The sequence below is a fragment of the Gobio gobio genome (assembly GCF_949357685.1).
Source record: "Gobio gobio genome assembly, chromosome: 23".
Taxonomy (NCBI): Eukaryota; Metazoa; Chordata; class Actinopteri; order Cypriniformes; family Gobionidae; genus Gobio; species Gobio gobio.
The window spans coordinates 17,015,784-17,040,466 of NC_137119.1; the positions used below are offsets into that span (position 1 = coordinate 17,015,784).

Here is a 24,683-nt window from a genome sequence, read left to right on the forward strand (position 1 = left end):
CCCAACTAGGCCACACCGAAGGGTAGCGCCTGCCCTAGTGTGAAGCCGGAGACCGGGCACAGCTAGGACTGGAGCACCCTAGCACCAGGCGTTGTAGGGAGATCCAGGCTATAGAACCTGATAAATGTGTGTGGGGTAGCCCACCCGGCCGCCTCGCAGATATCCTGCAAGGGGACCCCAGAAAGAAGGGCCACCGAAGAGGCCATGCCTCTGGTGGAATGAGCCCTCACGGCCACAGGTGAAGGCAAACTGCGCACCTGGTAGGCCATGGTAATTGCCTGGACAATCCAATTACTGATTGTCTGAGTAGACGCAGGCAATCCCTTCTTAGGTGAGCCAAAACACACCAAAAGTTGTTGCGATCTCCTCCACTGTGCAGACTTCGCCAAATAAACTCTAAGAGCCCTAACCGGGCAGAGTAGGTGAAGCCTCCCCTCTTCCGCCGTCACGTGAGGCGGAGGATGGAATGCCTGCAGAACCAATGACCTGACCCCCCTTGATGGCACCTTAGGCATGTAGCCCGGCCTAGGGTGTACGATGGCCTTTACTCCTCCCGGGGCCAACTCCAGGCAGGTTGGCGTTACCGCCAAGGCCTGGAGATCTCCCACTCTCCTGAGAGAGTTAATGGAGAGGAGAAAAGCCACCTTAAGGGTCAGGTTCTTTGGTTCAGCTGACTCCAATGGCTCGAAGGGGGCCTCAGCCAAGCCTTCGAGAACCACTGCCAGGTCCCAGGTTGGAACTCTGGAATGAGCCGCAGGCCTCATCCTCCGAGCCCCACGGAGGAATTGTACAACCAGCGGGTGCCTACCCAGAGGCCCATCACCCATAGGAGTGTGGAAAGCCGCAATGGCAGCCACGTACACCTTGAGTGTGGCCGGGGTAAGCCCTGCAGAGAAGCGATCTTGGAGGAACTCCAGCACTGAAGCCACTGGGCAGTTAACTGGGTTCACCTCACGCTCCCTGCACCAAGTGGAAAACACATTCCACTTGAGGCTGTACAGTCTCCTCGTAGACGGAGCCCTAGAACTGAGCAAGGTCTCTATCACCTCTGCCGATAGGCCAGCCTCTATGTACCTGGTCCCCTCAGGGGCCAGACCCATAGGTTCCAAATCTCCGGGCGGGGGTAAAATATCATACCCGCCGCCTGAGATAGGAGATGCGGGCTGGATGCGTGAGGGAAAACCACAGTGGGCAGTGGGACGTCTCTCGAGACGCAAATAATCCACTTCCACTGGGCCGAACCTCTTGCATATGGCCTCCACCACATCTGGGTGGAGTCGCCACTCCCCGGGCCTCAGCCCGGGCCTCGGCAGGATGTCTGCTCCCTGATTTTGGACCCCCGGGACATACATTGCCCTGATGGACAACAGTTTCCCTTGGGACCACAGGAGGATACGTTCGGGAGACAATTGTGCCCACAACGTAGAGAATCCCATACGACTCCCAGGAACACAGTTCTCTGAGAAGGCGTCAACACGCTACTGCGTGTAGACTCTCAAAGGGCTAGGCCGCCTGGAAGAACCCGATATTGGTACTCTTTGCCCCAAAAAGCGAACCTCAGGAACTTCCTGTGACACAGAAGGATGGATACAGGGAAGTATGCGTCCTCTTCAGACCCATCATGACAGACCAGTCCTCAGACTGGATCTGAATCACAATGGAGGAATTGCTAAGCATCTTGAATCTGAATCTCCTCAGAGAACGATTCAAGTACCTCAGGTCTAAAGTTGGATGCAACTCGCCATCCCTCTTAGGAACTATGAAGTACTGGCTGTAGAACCCGGACTCCCTGTCTGGCGGAGGAGCACATTCTGTGGCCTCCCTACCAACAGGGAGTGAACTTCCTGTTCCATTACCCGAACCTGCCCAGGGACCACTGCCGTCCAGACCACCCCACTGAACTTCAGGGGAAGGTAACCGGACTGCAGTCTGTATCCCCCTTTCTACAGTCGCAGGCCCCAAGCTGATATATTCGGAGGCATAACCATGCGCCAAGATAATCTGCTAAGGGAACCAGCCTCTTGAGGCCGGTCTCGGGTGTCAACCGAGACTCCTCCCCGACCCCCTGAAGCGGCTAACCGGCAGGGCGAAATCGAGGAAGATTTTCGGTGTGTGTACGCGTTTGCTGGGCCACCGCAAGTCTTGCTAGAAGCGGCTGGTGCAGTGCGCGTGCACGGGGAAACGATGTGGCCCGAAGCGTACTAGACGGCGGGAACACAGCATCGATTCCCGAAAACTCCACAGGGAGGCGACCTCGATCGCTCCTACCCGTGAGAGGGGGCTGGCCAGCAGGGGCCTCATCTAAGGGAGCAGCTCAACAGGGCCACAACACTAGAGCGGACACTGCGATTAGCAATTGCCTGAAACTGATGTGTCCCGCAGGCCACAAGGCGGCGAGAACGACATCAACTTCAGGAGGGCTCCATCTTAGATGAATATCCAATTCACAAGTTAAACACGCTTGGGGGACAGAATTAAAGTATCCAACCTATCAAAGTCGGATAACATGACACTCAATTCCTCGGAATTAAATGCCATCATAATCACCAAACCCGTGCAACCTGATCTGAATAACTGGCTGAATAAAAAATATATCTAACTCTTTTTTCTTTCTCAAAGTCAGATAATATTTTAATTGAATTCCTCAGAATTAAATGCAGCCACAATAAGGTGAAACATAGTCTGAATGATAGGCTGAATATCTAACTCCTCAAAGTCAGATTATATTTTATTTAATTTCCTAGAATTAAATGTAGCCGTAATTAATCAGACGACACTGTTCTATTTGTATTTATACGGACTCATAGACCCTGCGTTGCCTCAGCAACGTGGTTCAAGCCGTCATAATACAACTGGCTTTCATCCCTCGAGAAAAAAAGCCAAACAGTGTCACACAATACGGTGAAACATGGTCTGAATGACAGGCTGAATATCTAACTCCTCAGAGTCAGATCATATCTCATTTAAATCCTCAGACTTAAATGCAGCCATATCAGACAATACTGATTTACCGTACTATACGGACTCGTAACCCACACGTTGCCTCAGCAACGTGGCTCAAGCCGTTAAGCCAACCAGTATCTCATGCACACCGATCGCGTGCGTTCACTTTAATTGCAGACCCATAACCTGCGCGCTGCCTTTTTTTCAGCAATCGCGAGATGGAATCTTGCATATTTAAGAAGTGCTTATAACTTCGACTGCCTCGATGCTGAGCACGTCTAATTCCTCAGAATCAGACCGCTCACACATCGGGTCCTCCGCCCCGGGGGAAGAAGCCGCAGCGCGGGCTTCCACACGGGGAAGGAGAACATCTGAACTGTCAGACAAAGACTGGGAAGATGCCTCAGCAGTCCCAGTCCCGCTGACAGTCCATCCATGAGCCCCATGACCAGCCTCGCCGCACCGCCTCGGCGGATGCGGGACCGATCCACGGGGCTCACGAGGCTGGCCGGCCTCATCGAACACGGCCAGCCGAGAGCGGAGCACCCTGAGCGTCAGCTTCTTTCGCAATGATCGCAAGCGGCTCCCTTGAGAGCTGCTCGAGCATGCTGAACGCCCAGGCAATGCACACACAGCAGGTGTGTATCCGAGCCCAACATGTAACGGGGACACGGATGCACACACTGCTTAAACTCTCTTACTTCTTCATCATTCACACACTTTTGCTTTCACTCTGACAGAACAACAGTAAATAGACAGACAATTGTTTTCAACAGAGAGCGCTATGCTGAAGAGCATTAACTGCCGACATTACGTTCCAGCTCCCCTTTTATACTTCCGGGTATGCCGTCACAGTTACGTCATCACGCACGCCAATCTGATTGGCCTAGTTGGCATTCTGATTTCAGATTTGCTGATGCTAAGGGAGCATCCCCCAAAGTGTTGTCTCGATGCAGTGCGAGTTCCCTCGAAAGGGAACTACTATTCATTTTGTTTTTAATAATTTGAAAGTGATATATAATTGTTCATGAAGGCTGGAAATGAAAAACACCTTATATTCAGGTGTGCAGAATTATTAGGCATGTTTTCTTTTACAGATAAAATGAGCCAAAAAAGAGATTTCACTCAGACTGAAAAGTCAAAAATTATTAAATGCCCATGAGAAGGATACAATACTAATGCAATACAAAACATTGCAGTTAAGGGATGACCATTGGACAGTGAAATGGCCATTGAGTCGCCTTACAGTCGACTTACAGTGCACTAATTACAGGGACCATCCCCCTGGAGCAACGTGGAGTAAAGTGCCTTGCTCAAGGACACACTGCTGGTGGACCGCTGGGATTGAACCAGCAACATTTTGCATACCAGTTAAGTGGTTTAACCCACTGGACCACCATCTCTACAGTTAAATCTCTTTTTTTGGCTAATTTTATCTGTAAAAGAAAATGTGCCTAATAATTCTGCACACCTGAATATAAGGTATTTTTCATTTCCAGCCTTCATGAACAATTATATATCACTTATAAATGATTAAATACAAAATTAATAGTAGTTATTAAGATTACTGTGGTTCGGAATTGGTAAAATGTGCCTGGAAAAAAAAATATGATCAGAAAATTAATGTGCCTAATAATTCTACACACAGTGTATAGAGAGTGTGTATGAAGACTTTGTTTTTATAATATGCTGATATATTGTTAGCACAGATCCATATGTATTTATCCCATTGGTTTGCAACCACAAACTTCCAAAGAACCTGCAAGAGGACTTAAAATAAGACAAATGTCTTATTAAAATAAAACATGCAATATAAGCTTAAACACATAACATCAAGATGTAAACTGATATTATTGTCACAGGTAGCATGTGTAAACAACACGAAGACGAAAGAGATTAAAAAATAACAGTCTTTTAAATTACAACACTCAGAAGAATAGGGAGATATCCAAACTACACAAATTAACATCAACGAGAACAGACAGAGAATGAAGGAGACCACAGGGTATAAATATTCAGGAGAATTAACAAGATGATTAACAGATCACTGGCACGGGAGAGCATCCGAGGTGGAACACGGGAACCTGAAGACTGAGGTGGAGCCGTTGGAACTGAGGTTGAAGGCCGAGCTGGGGGGAAGGCGGAGCCAGACGAAACCAAAGGTGCAGGCAGGACGATGTCTGACCAAGGGGGAGCCTTTGGGATGAGGGAGTCTGTTGACTTGTAAGGCTGAAGTTTTCCGGTGAAGCTGAAGGAGGGAGGAGCCAAGGTGGAGCCGACAGGTTGACAGGCTGCGATGGAGTGGTGGGTACTGAGGCTGGAGGCAGAGCCAGGGGATTTTCTGGACCAGGGGGAGCTGGTGGCCTAAAGCACCGAAGCAGATCCACACAGTTTAGTGCAGGAGATGAAGAGGGGCTAAATGGTACCAGAGGAGGCGGGGCTAAAGAACTGACAGTTAGAGGATCACAGGAGATTCAGGGCTAGACGGAACCAGCGGGGACACTGGAGATTCAGGGCTGGACGGAACCAGCTGGAGAAATAGGGGTATTAGATCCATTAATACAAAAAAAAAAGTTCCAAAGGCCATAGCAATCCCATCCACCGTGGTGGGGTTGTGGGCGGGGCTTTCCTTTCAGCCCTCATGCTCCACCAACCCTCCCTCGTCGATACACGATATAGCGGGCTCACACACCTGGTCAGATACACCTTGTGGTTCAAACGCCGGGGCGACGACTCTTTCTGTCATCCTCAGGCTCGGTCTCGTCAGTCGCAGCAAGCTGAAGTCCACATCTGCAGTGGGTTCTCGTATCTCCATTATGGCTGGTCTCTGGATGTGGAGTGGGGCTGGCATTGCCCTCTGCCGGGCCGATGGTGAATGGTGAATTGCACCCATTCCATGAATGTGGCGAAATCTTCCCTGGGACCGCCCTCTGGAATACGTGCTTTGGATCGCTCGCTCAGGCTGGTGTGGTAGAATGACAAGAGCAAGTGGTCTGGGTAGTGTGTTTGGCACACACGATGGAGAAAGTCCCAAAGTGTGGTCTTCCAGTGGATGGTCTCTCTGCTCCAGGCAGAGAAGTTGGACAGCTGGTAGATACATGGAAGGGAACATTTAAAAAAAATAATAGACAAGAGGGAAAAAACGCTGCAAAAAAACGTCCATTGTTTGTGACAAAACTGACAATTATATTCTTATTTATTGCCCCTAACACATTTTTAAGCACCAGAATTGTTTTTTTTAAACCCTGAAAATTTGAGGGAATTCTAAAAGTGTGGTTTACTTTCAGATGGATTTTTGGAAATGAATAAAATCCTTAAATATCATGTTTTGTAAGTATTTGCTAGTTATGTCTAGTTCTAAACTATTTTAGCAGGTTGAAATGCTGAATCACATTCAGTTATTAAAACTTCAGGTAATATGGAATGTAATTATTTTAATTATTTATATTTATTTAATTATTTAATATATTGCCAGTCCCATTTTCTGAAAATAAAGTTTTAAAATAAGCAGTTTTGTCATTACAGTAAAAGTACCAGAAATAACTTTAGGAGCCTTTAAATATTTTCTTTGGGGGGGCCATTGAAAAAGATTGGAAACTGCAGATTTAGGCCATAACTGGAATGCACACAAACGTTACCACACTGTTAGTTGAACTTAAAATTGATCAAGTTATCTAGAACTGCTTTAATTATTTTTTTGGTGTACGTTTTTAGTGGTTAGCTAACACATTTAGCCGTGGTGCTCTTGTATTCATTTCTTTGTACTCTACATTTCAATAAAAGTGGCTAAATTTAAAATTATATTGAGCAATAATTAATAAGTATTGTAATTAATAAATATTAATATTCATTTTTTTTTATTTCTCTCTCATATAGAGGATGACAGTTCAGGTTCCCCATATCATCGCGAGAGGCGTAACGCCATCAGTGGGCAGACCGCGGTTCTGGGCACATCAGGAAAACTGAATGAGGAGCCATCCACCACAGAAGAGCGCTCCCCATTGGTGAAGAAAGAACTTCACAGCTGTCTACCCCACCTGGCAGACCACACCCTGCCCTATCGGGGGACACTGTTCGCTATGGACCCACGCAATGGATACTTGGACCCTCACTATAGTGAGTTATTACTTTTTAATTTTTTGGGGGGAATATTCGGTAAAAGCATCCTCTCAATATGCAGTTGGTCTTTTTTGGTTTAATCCAACTAATCTATACTTTTTGGCTATTTATCCTAGAATATGCTATGGCTTATCCTTAAATCCTAGAAGGATAGTCCACCCAAAAAAGTGAAATACAAAGTAACATGTTTTGGAGAATGTTTTGGCTGCTACTTTCTTTGCAACAAATAGTAGACATTGACAAAAAAAGTTGACCATTTGTCTTCTATAGACATACAAGAAATTTGTGTGAGGAACAAATTAAAATTGTATTAGTTACTTACTGAAAATCTTCTGCCTTTCGTTTTTGGGTGAACCTATCCCTACATAAGTTATTTCAGTAATGTGTTTATCATAGAACAGTCACAGTGAACCATAAACACCAATGTACATAAAACTCAAGGACGAATATTTAGTGCAGCTTGCACACTAACTTTTCCCCCTTTGTGAGGCAAAAAGCAAAGCTGCTAATGGATTGATTGGGCCTGACAGTTGACTATTTGCCCTTTCTTTCTCATTCGCTCTCGCTTGCCTTTTCATTTTTTTTTCAGAGGGGAAGTTTGTATGGGGGACGTTCTTCTCTGCTCCCTAATTCCCTCATTAGGGGCTGAGTGTAAGCACACAACTCCAGTCTCGCTCATCAGTGGTGTGATCAAAGCGCCACAGAGCGGAGTGCAGTCAAACTCCCCCCTGCCTTGTTCTTTTCCATATTCTCTTTCTCTTGTTTTTCTCTGGTCCACCGGACTCCCCCATCATTTTTGTAATCAATAATCATGAGAGACGATTAGCAAGAAAGCAAGAACATTTTCATGGACAGAATTGAGTGAAGGAGATAAATAAAGGTAGAGCGAGACAGATGAGGCAAGTCAAAGCCTTTTAAGAGGTTAATATTGCGGACCACCATTGCCTGGACGTCACCTATAGATGAGGATTCGATGTGATGGCTTGTTTAGTTTCACTAAATTGGTTTTGAATTGGGCTTGACAGTGTAGTTTTAATCCATAGCACTTAATTAAATGCCCTTTACCTTTGTTCTCTCTCACAAAAGAGAGAACCTCTGTTCCACTGTTCGTTTAGCCCCTTTCATTAGCAGCTGAGTGCTTTGTTGGTCTAGTTTTGATCCATCCGTCTTAATGCACAAGGGTCAACTACAATCCGACCAGTAAGACCCCTCACATATTGACTAATACAGACCTTACCACCTCAGCAATTCTGCCAAACTGAAAGAAATAGGCAGAAAGAGAGTGTTTTAACGGAGTGACGCAGTGTCAGAGGAAGGGAACAGGATGGATAGTATAAAGTAAGGACCTCTAAGAAATCTTCACTCTGTGCCTGAGATGAGGCAGCAATGGTTGTGGTCAGCGCTCCAGCAAAGGAGGGAGAGAGAGAGAGTAACTTAAATAATTTTTTGAGTTTATTATTATATTTCAAGTTTATAACAAGTTTCATCAATATTATTATTGCTGTTGTTATTTCGAAATAATTCGTTTATATAATTTAATTGTATATAATTTAAAATGTTTAAAATAAGTAATACTAATACATTTAAAATACAGAGTTCATGTTCTGTCGTAATCAACACTGTGCTTTATGGGTTTGCCCATAACATTATTTTAAATGGCTTATAGAGATAAACAAAAAAAGTGGAAACATGAAGGGAGAAAAAGAAAAAGAATGAAGTGGAAACATGAATGGAGAAAAAAGAGTGAAGCAGAAACATGAAGGGAGGGAAAAGAAAAAGAGTGAGGCAAAGGAAAAAGAGAAATTTATAATGTGGGGTAGAGACAGACTGAGGGAGACAAAGAAAAAGAGGGAAGCGAAGGGAAAAGAGAGAGTTAAAATGTGGGGGAGAGACAGAGGCTGAAAGGGCAAGGCAAAAAAGAACAAAAGTGAAAAAGGGGTGTTCCGGGTGGCTAGAGCCCGAAGGGGGAGGCTGGGGCTGAGGGTGCAGGGTGAAAGGGTGGTGGGGGGTCAGAGGTCAGGTGAAGGAGGCAGAAACTGAAACAGAGGGGTTCAAAAACAGCAGGAGAAGTCAAAGGAGCCTCTTAGTCGTCCAAAGGTCCATTCTCTCTGCATGGAGGCTCACCAGGGCAGCAATGAACTGTGGAGTGGAGAAAGTTGATGATGGAAGAGGCACTCTCCTCATGTCTCACTCTCCAGGAAGAAATTCTTGCTTTAGAGATATTTCACAGACATGCCTCAGGCATTTGATTTGATTCTTATTTAATAAAAAAATTGTTGTAGTTGCACCTAAATTGCTAAAGTTGGTATGAAGAACAGAGTGAACATATCCAAAAGTCCTGTTAAATTAGTACCTGCAGCTCCATAAGTTGCATATACCATTACTTATTTATTTCACAAAAAGAGAATACCTAACATATCTAAAGTAAGTTTTTATATAACTTATAACTTACCACTACAATAACAGGGTGTTTTGTGTTGTTGCTAGGTGATTACTTATTGGCTCTATAAGAATATTTACTTGTGTAGTTATAATTAAGCTAAAGCAGATATTTTTTTATAGTCAAGCTAGTCCTGTCAGTCTGTCCAAGTTTGCATAACACAAGTATTTTAAAGGATTAAATACATGCTACACTTTACCTATGTTTTTCAAAGCAGGTACGCAATGCTGCAGCCGATTGTGTATAGCTAGATGATAGAAGCCAAGTTACAATCTGTCTGTTAGTCCAACTTTACAAAAAACAGACCTGTACAGTTCCAGTTAGACAACAGTGTTTACATAACAATTTAAAAAGATGAATTATTGCTTTAGACCAGGGGTATTCAATACTGTAAACCCTGTTTTTTTTTCTCTCTGCAGTGTGACGTTTGAAACCTATATTGTCTAGACTGCAAAGCATCTATGATTGAATAAAGGGCTTGGTGTACATTGTTGATTATAGATGTGGTGTACACTCCTCACCAGATGGGATTATGAGAGGCCAGGACCATTTAACTAACCCTCCCTATCCCCATCACCACTCAGCTCTTTAAAAGCCACTCTGGCGCCATTCACTCAGTTCCACAGACTTTGAGTTGTGAAAAACTTGACCCCAATACACATGCAAACACTCTCATTCAACAGAAACCCCCTGCATTTCTCTTTCTCTTTGGAGATCCATCAGCTCGTAAATGCGTCCCAGGTGTGCGCTAGTGTAAGTGTGAGCCCGCGCGTGTGTGTGAGTATGTGATGGAGAGCGAGTCGGGCTCTTTGTGCTGTGTATGCACTAGTACTAGTGGCAGGTAAAGCGTGATTACTCTTCCTGCTGGCGCATGTCAAGGCCTAATGCGCCTAAATGAGCCTCCACCTGCCGCCTCTGCACACCTGGTCACCACGGCAACACACAGAGGGGAGTGGGTGTCAGGAACAAAGCTCCAAACGACAAGTGCCAGAGGAGGGGGAAGGCATGAATACAGCAAGGACCTCTGAGAAAGTCCTACAAATCTCCTTCCTTACTTTGAGTCAAGGCACTAATACTGCATTAACACAAACTCTTTGCACCCACTGCATAAGTGCATAAAGGACACATTTTGCATAAAGAGCACACAGGACAAATAGCCCTCTTTGTGAGCATTAGTCGATGCATTAGCATGCCGTCATTCCTGAGACTTATCCTCTTTTCTCACACAAACACTGGATAAGAGTCCCACATCCCGCTTAGCAACGTGCTAATGCACAGTATGGATAAGACGGCAGGATTGAAAGACGGATTAATGAAGGGAAGAGCACTAAATGTGTGGAAGTGTGAAATGCGGCTAACGCTGTGACATCTGTTTATATTGTCCGCTGATTAGCAGGTCATCGGGCCGCAGCAACAGTGAGACACTTGCTGCCATTGCACTCCTTATCTCTCTTGGGGAAGTGGAAGATCCTTCTCTTCTCTCTCTTTATCCTCTTTCCTAATTGTTTGTATTTTCTTAAACAGATGTGCTCTTCTCCAGTAAGAGCCATGCCCCGTTATGGGAATTAAAGCATGTTGAATTGACTGTTTCCCTTTTATATGAATCTTAAGATGGAATGGGAATGTTATGAACAAGGCGAGCATGGAGGGATGAAATCCTGCCGTTCCGCAATGCTTTAAAATCAGCACAAAGCCATATCCTTTCCTCAGCAAACTCAACTGAACAATAGGTTTATTCACGTTCCTCAGTGCAGTCTTGGCTGTCCTTTCGGTCTTAAAGCATTTGTGCTTTTTTTACAAGTATTTTTCCAAAGATTTCAAGAGTTTAGCTCTTTGAAGCCCCTTTGTCCTTAACATTCAAGCCCACGAGTGTCATTACTGCAAAGAGGGTCGACTCCTAAGCCTATTTAGTGTCGGTCTACAACTTCTCAGTGTGAAATATTGTCCCCACTCAAAAGCAAACTGACTCCAACTTTTAGCTTGATCAGCGATGTGAGGCTACAGTTTCAGTCCTGTGTTCTTGCTTGGATAAAGATCTACCAAGCTTCCTGAAGCCTATAATCCTCTACCAAAGCCTCACTGATGCCTTGCACCAGAGCCCAGACAAACCAACATGAGGGACTGATGATATCCCACCAAACAGACACATCCAAACTGCTTGCATCTGTCTGGTCAGCTCTGCATTGGTGCGCACCATATCAGAGGATATTCCCACTTCAGTGCCCTTGATGGAGCATAGCAAGCCACTGCCGCCTGAACAAAAGACTTGTAGAGGGCTTTTTGAGATGGTGAAAAGGATTGAGCTTGACACTGATATATTGGGTGGGTAGTGCTGGGTGTTATTTCCCCCTTACCTCTAAAATCAAACCTTCACTGGCCACTGAACTGTAAATGTCTGCTGTCAAATAAATAGACATGACCAGAACCAAACTAACAATTGGTGTATTCTGGATAGCCATATCAAATGAAGATATGGAGTAGGACAAGTCATTTTTAAGTCATTTTTAGCTTAAGTTTTGGTTTTCGGAAAAAGTGCATCCACAATTTTCGGTTTCAGCCCAAAATGTCCATTTTGGTGCATCCCTAATATTGATAGGTTCTCTTTGTGTCCCGTAGTAGTGAGTCTTGATTAAATGAGTTGACGTGAATTTATGACTGAAGCAAAACCAGTCTCACTGGCTAGATCCCAGGTAAATATATTTCAGCAAAACATTGCATTTAAATTCTAAAGTATATCTCATCTATACGAGTAACAAGTAATATGTTTTTGTACATGGAATTTTTTTCAAAATTATTTACAGATTTAATCTTTTTTTCACAGTCCACTGAGTGATAAGTGTCCTTGGTTGAAGAAACACCCACATACTTTTGTTTGGAGCCTAATACTCCAAAGGTTACAGAAAGTAGGGGAACTTTCTATGCCTTTAATGACGATGTTTTTTCAAAAGTTTTTTTTTGCCCTGTAATCATAAAAACACAATGATGCCTCAAAATGAAGATACAAGTTATAGAGAGGCTCCCACTGACACCTTCAAGAGCAAGGATGGTCTGCATGATTGTTTCCATATTGAATTTGTGAAAGAGGGACCCTGCTGCGGCCCAGCCAGAGCTCATAGGGGCCAAGACGCCAGGAGCAGTCTTTAGGCACTAGTAAGAAATCTCTTTTACTCCTTCATTCGGATCCTTTCATTCTGAAAGTGAATCTTTCACTGTTATTATCCTTCTTGGTCTAGTACAACACAGATAATCTTATGATCCTCTTTTATAGAGGTTATTAAAGGAGTATTGTTGTGTATGGCTGTACCATTAGATTCATGTGCTTCTTTGACTTCCCTCTTTTCTTTTTCTTTCGCCTGGAGGGTTCAGGATAAAGCATGTTGGAATAGAGTGGAAATGTTCTTCAGCACTACCTGATACTGGAGTAATGAACATCAGTTTTTTTTGGAAACTTCTTATCTGTATGAGAAATTCCTTCAAAAAAGATCCGTTGGATATGCACAGTCATTCATGTGACATGTGTTTCCTTTCATACTTCTGTGTTTTGTTATTATTATAATGCATAAGTTTTCTCAGGGATTTCTTAGAGAGAAATGCTTTAAACGTTGTCTAAGAAAGCCTGTTTTGAAGGATGGAGACACTACCCACTACCCAATGTAAAAATGTTGACTTAAAAAAATGGGAGACTACAACAATGGCTTGACACCTATGAGGTCCCTTTCTCTTTCTCTCTTTTTTCGAGTGGACTACTACTGTGTAAATAAATCACACCAGTGGTTCTCACTCTCATCTCCAGTGAGTATTCAGGCAACATTACACTTGCTCCAGTCCTGTGTGCGTGTACCTGGTATTCCCTACGTTATAGGCACCAAATGTCCCCACAATAATAGTAATACCAGTAATTTTTGACATTGTCCGTTTTTTTTTTAATGTAAAAGAGCAGTACATTTTCTGTGATGGTTAGGTTTAGGAGTAAGAGTTAGGGGACAGACAATACAGTTTGTACAGAATAAAAATCATGAAAGCCCCCCAAAATTGGAAACCAGTATGTGTGTGTGTGTGTGTGTGTGTGTGTGTGTGTGTGTGTGTGTGTGTGTGTGTGTGTGTGTGTGTGTGTGTGTGTGTGTGTTGTGTGTGTGCATGTGAATTTGTTCTAAACTATCATATGAGGAATACATTTATAAATGATTTATTATGTATTTGCTGTTATCCAGAATTTTATTTATTTATTTATTTATTTATTTATTTATTTATTTATTTATTTATTTATTTATTTATTTATTTATTTATTTATTTATTTATTTATGTATTTATTTATTTATTTATTTATTTATTTATTTATTTATTTATTTATTTATTTATTTATTTATTTATTTATTATTATACTGAGCAATAGTAAATATAAGTATTTTATGATTATCTAGAAACTCCTCCTAGGTAATTTATCAGCACTTCAAAAAATCCTAAAAAGTATTTTAACGTCATGTCAAGGGATTATAAATGACAATTGTTACACACATTTTAATGTTGCAAGATTTTGCAACATTAAACAGTACAGTTCAAAAGTTTGGGGTCAGTAAGAATTTGTTTTAAATTAATAGTTTTATAAATAATTATTAATTTTTAAGAAATGAATAGTTTAATTTAAAAGTTTTGTTCAGCAAGAATGCATTAAATGTGACATTTTAAAAGCTTTCTATTTCAGATTAATGCTTTTTTTTTAAACTTTCTATTCATCAAAGGCAAGGCAAGGCAAGTTTATTTGTATAGCCATTTCATACACAGAAATGGAAATAAAATATTCGTAAGTGAATAAAAAAAAATATATATGTATAGTATAACCCCTATCTGGAGTGGAAGAAAATGGAGAGTCAGGTTCGCTTTAAAAATATTTGTCAGGTAACTGTGCGTTTAAACAGTACCCTTGCAGACAAATCTTCTTGGCCTAACTGGAGGGCTATCTCAAAATGTTTTACCCGTCTGAGCAGATCTAAACGGGTCTTCCTCGCATTGGAGGGAGTACTCCAAAAAATATTTGTCAGGTAACTGTGCATTTAAACATTACCCTTACAGACAAATCTTCCTGACAGGAACACCAGGTCTATCTCTACTTTGTTTGACCATCAGAGCGGACCTACACGGTCCTTCCTCTCACCACCAAGGATATACAGATCTATCCGTCAGAGCAGATCTAAACGGATCGTCCTCGCGCCGGAGGGATTTTGATTTATTTATTTCTCTCCCGTCTCTCAACCTCTTCCAGAAAGATTCAATGAATCCTGAAAAAAATTACACAACTGTTTTTAACATGGATTTCTCATTCTCAATATAATCTCCAAATGCATACACAAACAGATGTTCCTGCCACATTTAAAGGCATTTTACTTGCGCACACACCTAGTTTTGCTGAACAAACTAAACCGACAAACTAAACGCGCCCGTGGTGCGTTAAAATAACGAACGTGAGCGCGCAAAAGACGCAACATATATGAACAACCCCTTAGACAGTGGTTAGATCAGCATAGCAGTCAATAAACAAGACAAGGGAGGTCACGTACAGGACATTTAGGCCCAATAAACGGGACATCCCAGCTAATACGGGACAGTTGGTAACACTACTTTTATATCATGCTGTTTTTAATATTAAATGGTAAATGGACTGCATTTATATACCGCTTTCAACAGACCCATGGCCATCCAAAGCGCTTTACATCTTGCCTCACATTCACCCATTCATACACCGACGGCGTTATATTATAGAGCTTATAAATATTCTCATGTCGTTTGTGTATCTTTATTTAACATTGAAAGGTTGCCTACTTGTCTATATTTCATATTTCAACATGTTTCCATTGATTTCACACATTTTAGTCTGGCAATAGTTAAACTGGTAGCCTACAATGTGAAGTTTATGCTTTCTAAAGAAATATCTGTCATGTGTGTGTGGCAAGTATTCACTGTGTTACAGTTCATTTTCAGACGCATTTCAGAGTGGACTTCACGGAGAGACAGACGGGAGAATGCACATCCTGTTTGTTTTTTTATTTAGCGAAAAGCACTACATTTAGTTTTTATTTTGAGTGTACATAAATAAAAGTAGACACTTTAAGCTTTGTAAAGACATATCTTTCAAGTCTGTGAGGCCAAAAATGATGGAGTATTTTAAGTTGTTTTAAACTGTCATGAGGAAAAATCCAGCAAAAAGCGCTGGCGCGTTCGGGTTAAATACCTGTTAGGCACTTTATTTTATTGTCATTTATTTTGTTTTAAGAGGGATTTGTTTTGTAACTTTGTATGGCTCAATCAGATAATGGTGGGGGGAGGGCTATTTGCACGATATGTTTTAAATGTCACATAGTAATAGCTCTGGAACGTTACAACTGCATGTATCCACTTTTTTTATTATAGTATAGTAGTATAGTATCACAACCCTGACGATTTCTGAATGACATTTTTTTTCTGCTTAGTTTCCATAGGTGTTGTGAATGTCAGATTATGTCTACCAGATACATTGAACTATTTCTCAAAAGAGCAAGGAAATCCTGTCCCCTTTAATGTTTGTGAAACCATCACTTGGTGCTTTCCTCTGCCTGTATTTGAAAGGGGAGAAAGCGCTAATAACGTTTCCCTCCTTTAATTATTATTATGAGTCTGTAACAAGGGAAGCAAGCCTGCCTCTGGTACTAATCACAAGAAAAGCCAAGACACAGAGGGGTGGAGGGGAAGAATAGGCTACTAGGTGGAAAGGGGGGATAGTAACTAAGCAGAAAATAAAAAGAAACATAAAAGAATGGGAGCTGAAGGAGGTCAGGCCCATCACAGGCTTAGCATTGCCTTCAAAGATGGCTGGGACAGGTGGCAGCTCGAGACAATCTCACTCTGCAGAGCAGCATCCTCTCAGGGGGAGATAAGGGATCCCTCTGTCCATCCTCCCCCTTTGCGTCTTCCACCATCCCCCCACTCTCCTCACCTCTCCTCTCCGCTCTGTGTTGGAAGCTCTTTGATGTGTGTGGAGTGGGATGACTGGCTGAGTCTGAAGTGCAGGAAGGGTTCAGCGCGGATGTCTCTGAGGTGCCCGCTACTCGGCACACTCATTAAGACAGTGGGGCCGGGTTAATCAGCTTTAAAGTTTACACACATATGCTTTTGTCTGTCAGCCCTGGCCAGCCACCCCTGGGCACCACCTGCTTGATAAAGAGGCGACGAGGGAGAGCGAGAGACGGGAAGAGAGATGTTCACTCCCGGACTGTCTAAGTTGCGCTTTCTCTCTCTCCTAAGGCCTGGTCTCTTGACGAGACCTGTGTTGGTGAGGATTATTTGGGAAGTTTTTGTTTGGTGGGACAGAATAAATGGATTACAACTCCTGCTTGTTTTTGGGCCATAACTCTCAAGGTGCCAAGAGGGATGCAGGTTTTCGCTGAGGGATGGAGCGAAGTGCAGAATGTGGATGTGTAAACAAAGGAGAACAAATGTGAAAAATGAAAATGCAGGGAGTTTATTTATCTTCTGTTGGAGCAGAATCAGAGAACATCAGCTGTTAAAACCGAAGCTAATTTTACTTACAATGTATTTAGATTTAGAAAGTCTGAAAGTGCAGTAGCTAAGATTAAAAAAAAACAGGAAGAGAAAAGCTAGTGAGAAATTTGAGAGTGAGACAAATGGTGTTGGTTAGGTACAGGTCTTAATTTGCCCTGAGGTGCCGACCCTTATCTACCTCTGAGACCTGACCGTGATTACACTGATTAACTTGATCCAGACTCTCTCTTCACTCTTGCTGTCCCTTGTTTCAAAGAGGCACAAGGGATTCTTGCCATACAGGCCCTCCTTAATTATCCCACTGTGGGATGAATAGAAGGACTGTTCTGTGATTGGCACTTTATTTGATAAAGCCACAATTAGACCAACTTCTCTTTTCCCGATCCCTCCTTTTCCAGTTTATGCTGTAGAAAAGCATAATCATGATTTTTCATTTCTAAATTCAGCATACATAAAAAAGAAATAATAATAATGTTAACGAGCAATTAGTCACCACTGTGTATTGTTTTATTTTTTGGCGGGGGTGGGGGGGGGGGGGGTGGGGGGGTAGTAGGGATGTGCACAGCTACATATTTTCAAACTCAACTAGTTGATGGGTTGTCTGAACAAATGTGTCCCAATTCAATCAATGCCAAATGTGTTTCTTCAGGCGATTTGTGTATTCTTGCACTTAGAAACAGAACATAACTGAATGCTAAATAATCTCTGGATTATTATTTTAAACAATAATTAAAGTACTAAAGTACAAAAAATATTTGTACAAAAAAGAAATAGTCAACCTCACTATTTACAAGTTGATTGTTGGATTAACAGAATCTTTCTTTCTTTCTTTCTTTCTTTCTTTCTTTCTTTCTTTCTTTCTTTCTTTCTTTCTTTCTTTCTTTCTTTCTTTCTTTCTTTCTTTCTTTCTTTCTTTCTTACTTTCTTTCTTTCTTTCTTTCTTTCTTTCTTTCTTTCTTTCTTTTTTTCTTTTCTCACTTATGCTTTAGCACGAAATCGGAGAGGGTGGAATTTGTCTAAGCGGGTGGAATTTGTTTGTGTTTAAACTAAGTGTGGAACAGCAGAGAGGCCTGGAAACCTACAATCCGACTTACAACACTCACTTTAACAACCAAAATATGTATCTATCCATCCCTCCTCTCTTTCCTTGCCTCGCTCCGTATTTCTGCTTTGTTTCCCATGCCAGCACTCCACCACCTCAATTCCAGACACATTTGGTACGTTTGGATAATTTATACAGCTGTAATTAGCCCATTACCGTCACACCAATCGGGAACTATAATTAAACAGAATGCACAAGTCAACAGCAACCCCCGCAGAGCAGTGCTCAACAGCACTCATGTGTGTTTACACGCAGACACAGCTGGATCCTGCAGCCTGTTTTCGGAATGCTTTACAAGACGCATGCTGCTCGCAATATTCGGTGTCCTTAAGGTATGCTTCTCATCATGAGCTTATCAACTGCTTACAAGCACACACAGGTGTGCATGGGTGTGTTTAGTTGCCTGTGATACTTTGGGTTTTTTTCTGGTTTGCACACACATTTACGGTGAAATAAGCACTTGCTTTCACATTGACACGTAGGACTCGCACAAACTCACAGGGTTTAATGCTCGTTGGCCCCTCAGTCATCAGCTCTGTGCAGGCGAGCGTGTTTGAGCAGTGAGATCATGAGCAAGTGAAGCGGCGTAATGAAATCTGCAACGTGCTAGGCGCACACAACATAGAACAGCACAGAGCCATCATATGTTCTACATTACTGATTCACAAACTCGCCAGCCTCTCTCCCTTTCCTTATACCTATCTTCTACAAACGTCTGACAAGTTATCCTTTATTTATTTTTGTCCTTTAACATTTTTTTTCCAAAACTTTTTTTTCCCTTAAGCCTTGAATATGAGATCTTGAACGATCTTATTTGTTTTTAAATAATAAAAAATGTTAATAGAAGATAATTTCATGGGTCTTTTCCCAGTAACCAATAATAATAATTATTTTAATGTGGCATAAGATACCAGGACAGTTGTATCACCCTGACATTTTTGAGTTTATGCTGCTCATAAATGCCCAGAAAAACATACTCATAGAAGTTTTGTTCAAGTATTTGTGTGTATGTTGCAATTTTGAATGTGTGTGTGGGTTTTGTTTGTTGATTTTTGAAGGAATTTTACATCACTGACCCAGAGGTGTTTGGAGGATGGTCAATAATTTTACGCTGTTGATAATTGAAAGTTTTCTCTTCTTGACTTTGCTTATGACTTTTTAAGTGGCAGAAGCAGTTATTGTTCTCTCAATCTGATCTGTTGGTCACAATACAATTACCTCTCAATCAGGGAGTTAACATAACATTACAGCAATCCCCCAAAGAGCATGCGTAATGAAACTTCAAGAGAGAGAATAGGAGAAGGAAAGAAAAGGCTTTCATAAAATGATTATGGGAGTGATTTTAGTAAATGCTTCAGGCTGTATCATCCTCCTAAAATAATAAGCTGTAATTGTGATCCTATTCACACTCTCTTTTCTGTTCAATGAGTGTTTGTGTTCCATCAGAAACTAATGAGTCTGGTCAAAGTTTGCCTTTAATCAGTTCTTTCATTAAACCCCTTTATAAACGCGTCTTAATGAATGCGGTGTGAAATAATGACAGCAAAAAATTGCCCTCTGCATTATGCATGGCCACAAAAAGTGGTAGTTCAAAAGCAGGGCTGTTGGGAAAGGTAGACCAAACTTTACAGCATGCTTTTGAAAAAGTTTAAACTAAATTAGTATATTTGGGAAAGGAGGCTCCCTTTGCACCCTTTCTAGAAAGTTTTGTGTAACTATAGGCCTGATGAAGTACTTCCTTGGAGGCAATGCACTGGTGTACTAGAGATTAAAGGCTGTTTCTCAGCCAAATACTTGTCCTTCTGTTTTACTTTGGCTGCAGAAACAAAGCCATTTATCTCAATACAGTAGCTGTATTACAAATTAAAAAGCTATTTAAAAAAACGAGTGCTGGGCAATCGATTAATCGTGATTAATCGCATCCAAAATAAAAGCTTGTGTTAATATAATACAATCACCTAAAGGATTATTAGGAACACCTGTTCAATTTCTCATTAATGCAATTATCTAATCAACCAATCACATAGCAGTTGCTTCAATGCATTTAGAGGTGTGGTCCTGGTCAAAACAATCTCCTGAACTCCAAACTGAATGTCAGAATGGGAAAGAAAGGTGATTTAAGCAATTTTGAGCGTGGCATGGTTGTTGGTGCCAGACGGGCCGGTCTGAGTATTTCACAATCTGCTCAGTTACTGGGATTTTCACGCACAACCATTTCTAGGGTTCACAAAGAATGGTGTGAAAAGGGAAAAACATCCAGTATGCGGCAGTCCTGTGGGCCATGCCTTGTTGATGCTAGAGGTCAGAGGAGAATGGGCCGACTGATTCAAGCTGATAGAAGAGCAACTTTGACTGAAATAACCACTCGTTACAACCGAGGTATCCAGCAAAGCATTTGTGAAGCCACAACACGCACAACCTTCAGGCGGATGGGCTACAACAGCAGAAGACCCCACCGGGTACCACTCATCTCCACTACAAATAGGAAAAAGAGGCTACAATTTGCACAAGCTCACCAAAATTGGACAGTTGAAGACTGGAAAAATGTTGCCTGGTCTGATGAGTCTCGATTTCTGTTGAGACATTTAGATGGTAGAGAATTTGGCAGATGGTAGAGAATTTGGCATAAACAGAATGAGAACATGGATCCATCATGCCTTGTTACCACTGTGCAGGCTGGTGGTGGTGGTGTAATGGTGTGGGGGATGTTTTCTTGGCACACTTTAGGCCCCTTAGTGCCAATTGGGCATTGTTTAAATGCCACGGCCTACCTGAGCATTGTTTCTGACCATGTCCATCCCTTTATGACCACCATGTACCCATCCTCTGATGGCTACTTCCAGCAGGATAATGCACCATGTCACAAAGCTCGAATCATTTCAAATTGGTTTCTTGAACATGACAATGAGTTCACTGTACTAAAATGGCCCCCACAGTCACCAGATCTCAACCCAATAGAGCATCTTTGGGATGTGGTGGAACGGGAGCTTCGTGCCCTGGATGTGCATCCCACAAATCTCCATCAACTGCAAGATGCTATCCTATCAATATGGGTCAACATTTCTAAAGAATGCTTTCAGCACCTTGTTGAATCAATGCCACGTAGAATTAAGGCAGTTCTGAAGGCGAAAGGGGGTCAAACACAGTATTAGTATGGTGTTCCTAATAATCCTTTAGGTGAGTGTATATGTGTGTGTACTGTGTATAATCATTATGTACTGTATATATTAGGGGTGTGACGAGATTTCTCATTGAGGTGAAAGCTGTCTCATGTCATATTGTAATGACGAGTGCCCAGATAGCAATGAGTCGGCGGACCACCGGCGGTGATCCGGCGGTTGTAGAAGCGTCAGAATTGCGTAATCGCAAACACGTTTGACGGCGCACCGCCGGCGGCAGCCGCTTTTTAAAAGCGGCAGCCGGCTTCCTACCGCCTTCGTTCCGCCGCCGGCCCGCAGGCAAACCGCCGTTCCGCCGCCTTTATACCAGAAGGCGGCCCGGCGGAGGCAAACGCTTTTTTCGAGCGATCTGCCTCCGCTTATTGTGTAATAAATAATATATATTTATTTATTTATTATTCATATTTGTAACATGCAGTTTATGATGGATAATAATTGAACAAACCAGATAAATTCCCATTTGGCATTTTTATTCCACATTTCAAAGTACAGTAACTGTCAATGATACAAGATAATATAAATGAAATACAAATAACAGACAATAAATAAGCTTAAATAGGCCTATAAATAACAATTTTTACTAAAGAACCTGCATGTTTCCAATTAAATTTTGGTTTAAAAAAAAAAACAGCCTTACAAGCAAATTATAACACTACAATATTTGTTAATAACAAAGACGTCAGCTCTGGGATGAAAAGAATTACCATTAAACATTATATCAAATAATGAGGATATTTGGTACCAAAGAATGTGCAGGATACCAAATAAATCGAGGTATAACATCACATTTAACAAGCCATTTCTAACAATAGGATAAATGGTAATAATTTAGAGTAAAGCTCTGGAGAAGAATAGAACAGTAGTAGAACAGACCATTATAACAAGCCTGACTATGGGTTCTCTGGTTTTCCCCGACCTCCAGAATGAGGCAGCGCAAATTGGCTTATCTTCAGTGATTTCTTGTGCGCCTATATAAAGGACAAACAACCTCGCCATCCCATATCCATCCAAGGAGCTGCCTTCAAGGCAGGGTCACAGGGAATAAAAAAAAAAAAAGTAATTTCCACAGTGAACAGTGTGGATTGGGTGAGTGTAGCCTGAAACTTCTGGCTTCTTTAGGGGTCTTGATGTTACTGACTGCAGGATAAAGAAAGGGTTCCAGGTGTCAGTAGTCAGCAGTCAGCCTAGGTGTAAGAGGTCGGCTGTGGGTCCCTCTCAGCTGTGCGGCGTCTTTTTCCGCCTTCATGATCAGATGTTCCTTTCAGGTAACGCATAACGTTAACCTGGACCGCCTCATCAGTGGCATCCTGGGTTGCCGGGTTCTTCCGGATGGCTCCTGTAGAAAATACAGATCTGTCATTCCATTTGAATGACATAAGGCCACACACATCTACTTAAATATATAACAAATTTATATATTTCTATCTATCTATCTATCTATCTATCTATCTATCTATCTATCTATCTATCTATCTATATATCTATCTATCTATATATATTACTTTGAACAATGGTCTTCAGGAACATGTCTCTAAAACATGCTTTATCCCCTACACCAGTCCAGGTTGTATTAATGGAAAGGTGATTAGAGAAGATACTCTGAAGCATTCGCCACACGGTTGTTTTTAGGTCCCTCCCACATTTGATTGCCAAAAACCGAAGCTGAAAATACAAAAAAGTGTTACAAATTACATATCTCTGAAGCTTCTCATACATAAATATAAAAATGTGACAGGCTGTGGATTCAGACTGTAGAATATGCAGTGTACAATCTTAAATTTTACTTTTTAGATTACCCTACAGCATTATAAACAAAATCAGCACACTTACTGGAGCTCTTTATCCTGCCTCAAACTGTTGTCAAGCAACGCCAAATGGGTTGTCGAGGGGGAGTAACAGACCCCCTGGCAGGGAGAACTCTCCAAAAGACACATTGGCACTGAAATGTTGCCGCATAGTGTCCATTTTGTTGTCCATGCTACGCACAACATCGCCAAACTCTCCAAGACGTCGCAGCATTAGGGTCTGATCTGCACCTACAGGGGTTCACAGAATAAAAGAATAAAGCAGTAAGTCCTGGTCCCTCAACTACTAAACTATGACATTTACAACTAGGTCTACTACATGTACAGGTGGCCCCAGTGGGAATTAAACCAACAACCACAGGTGTTGTTTGCAAGTTGTACCTGATTGCCCAGTACGAGCAAACGTCATCAACATTGTTTCACTTCCTTCACCTGCTCTTGAAGTGAGCCGCTGCCATCCGAAGCTACAAAATGAAAGGCATTTGGTAATTTTGGAACTACATCACAGTCAAAGAAGTAAAATTTAAGAAAGAGTGCATGTTCTCACCTGCTCGTGCATTGCTTTCCCTCAGGGCTTGGTTCTCATTCTGGAAATCTACATAAAAAAAAATATATATATATATATATAAATAAAACAACAACTAAAGGCACAATTTTCCATACTGTTTAAGTTTCCAACAGCTGCAATTTCCTGTTTGTCCATCTCAACTCCTTTCAATATTCTTCTCCTTATAGCCCAGTAACTAGACATTGTGACTAACAATTTATTTACCTTGAAAGCCGAAACGATTGTCCAACAGTAGGTCTCTTGGATGAAGATAACCGATTGTGCTCTGGTCAAGGTATCTGCAAGAAAATGTGAACAAAACCGCATTGTTAACGTTATACAGAATATACAGTAGCTATGCTGTGGGGGGAAAAACTGGTCAGCCAAATGTGGAACAGTAAAATGTATTCATTCAGTGTAGTGATTCAAGTAAACTGCATTGTCCTCAAACATAAAAAGTACAGCAGTTCAGAGAAATAACTCATAAATCACCTTAAATGCTAGAAGAACAGTAGCAACACAGCACATGTTAGCTAACACTCGCTAAAACTGACCTAGCAGCATGCTTGTTCGGACTAACAAAATAATTTAAATAACATATACATCATTCTGTTTTGTTAGAAAACACCAAAAGTTAAACTTAAGTCTTTCTAGATGTAAAGCTTTGGCTAATTTACCTACAGTAGCTAGATACATTTGAACATGTAGAACATGCTTGAACTCAGTGTGTAAAAAAGGCGAAACAGCACGTGTTAGCTAACACAGTTATATCAGCGTGCGTGTCGGCACAAACAAATTAAAACAACCTACCGGTATATACATCAAAAATGAACATAATATTGTGTTACACAAAAAGGAAACATGTACTTACTTAAACGCTCGTAGTCGAGGATATTTTCTGATCTCCTCTCTTCAAATACTAAAACCGTGTGATAAGTTGCCGGCCGCTGTTGGTAAATCTGTTTCATATGTTTTTCCGGTTTGTTTTCCGTCTTTTTTAGGTATACTGCCCCTC

The 24,683-nt window shown here is 41.8% G+C and overlaps 1 protein-coding gene and 1 long non-coding RNA gene across 3 annotated transcripts in view; one reads left to right on the forward strand and one right to left on the reverse strand.

Annotated features, from left to right (window-relative positions):
• Positions 1–24,683, forward strand: part of gli3 (GLI family zinc finger 3) — a 228,327-nt gene that overhangs the window by 107,134 nt on the left and 96,510 nt on the right. Inside the window, exon 3 of the mRNA XM_079806928.1 lies at positions 6,820–7,059. Coding sequence (XP_079663054.1) covers positions 6,820–7,059 — 240 coding nt within the window. The remainder of the gene's footprint in view (positions 1–6,819; positions 7,060–24,683) is intronic.
• LOC307120071 lies at positions 21,770–24,666 on the reverse strand. Of its 2 annotated transcripts, XR_013815744.1 has the most exons (7): positions 24,540–24,666; positions 23,894–23,967; positions 23,669–23,716; positions 23,503–23,585; positions 23,147–23,352; positions 22,819–22,978; positions 21,770–22,652 (listed from the first exon to the last, which is right to left on the reverse strand). It is a non-coding gene; the product is annotated as an uncharacterized lncRNA (long non-coding RNA). The 2 variants fall into 2 exon arrangements; XR_013815743.1 differs by lacking the exon at positions 22,819–22,978.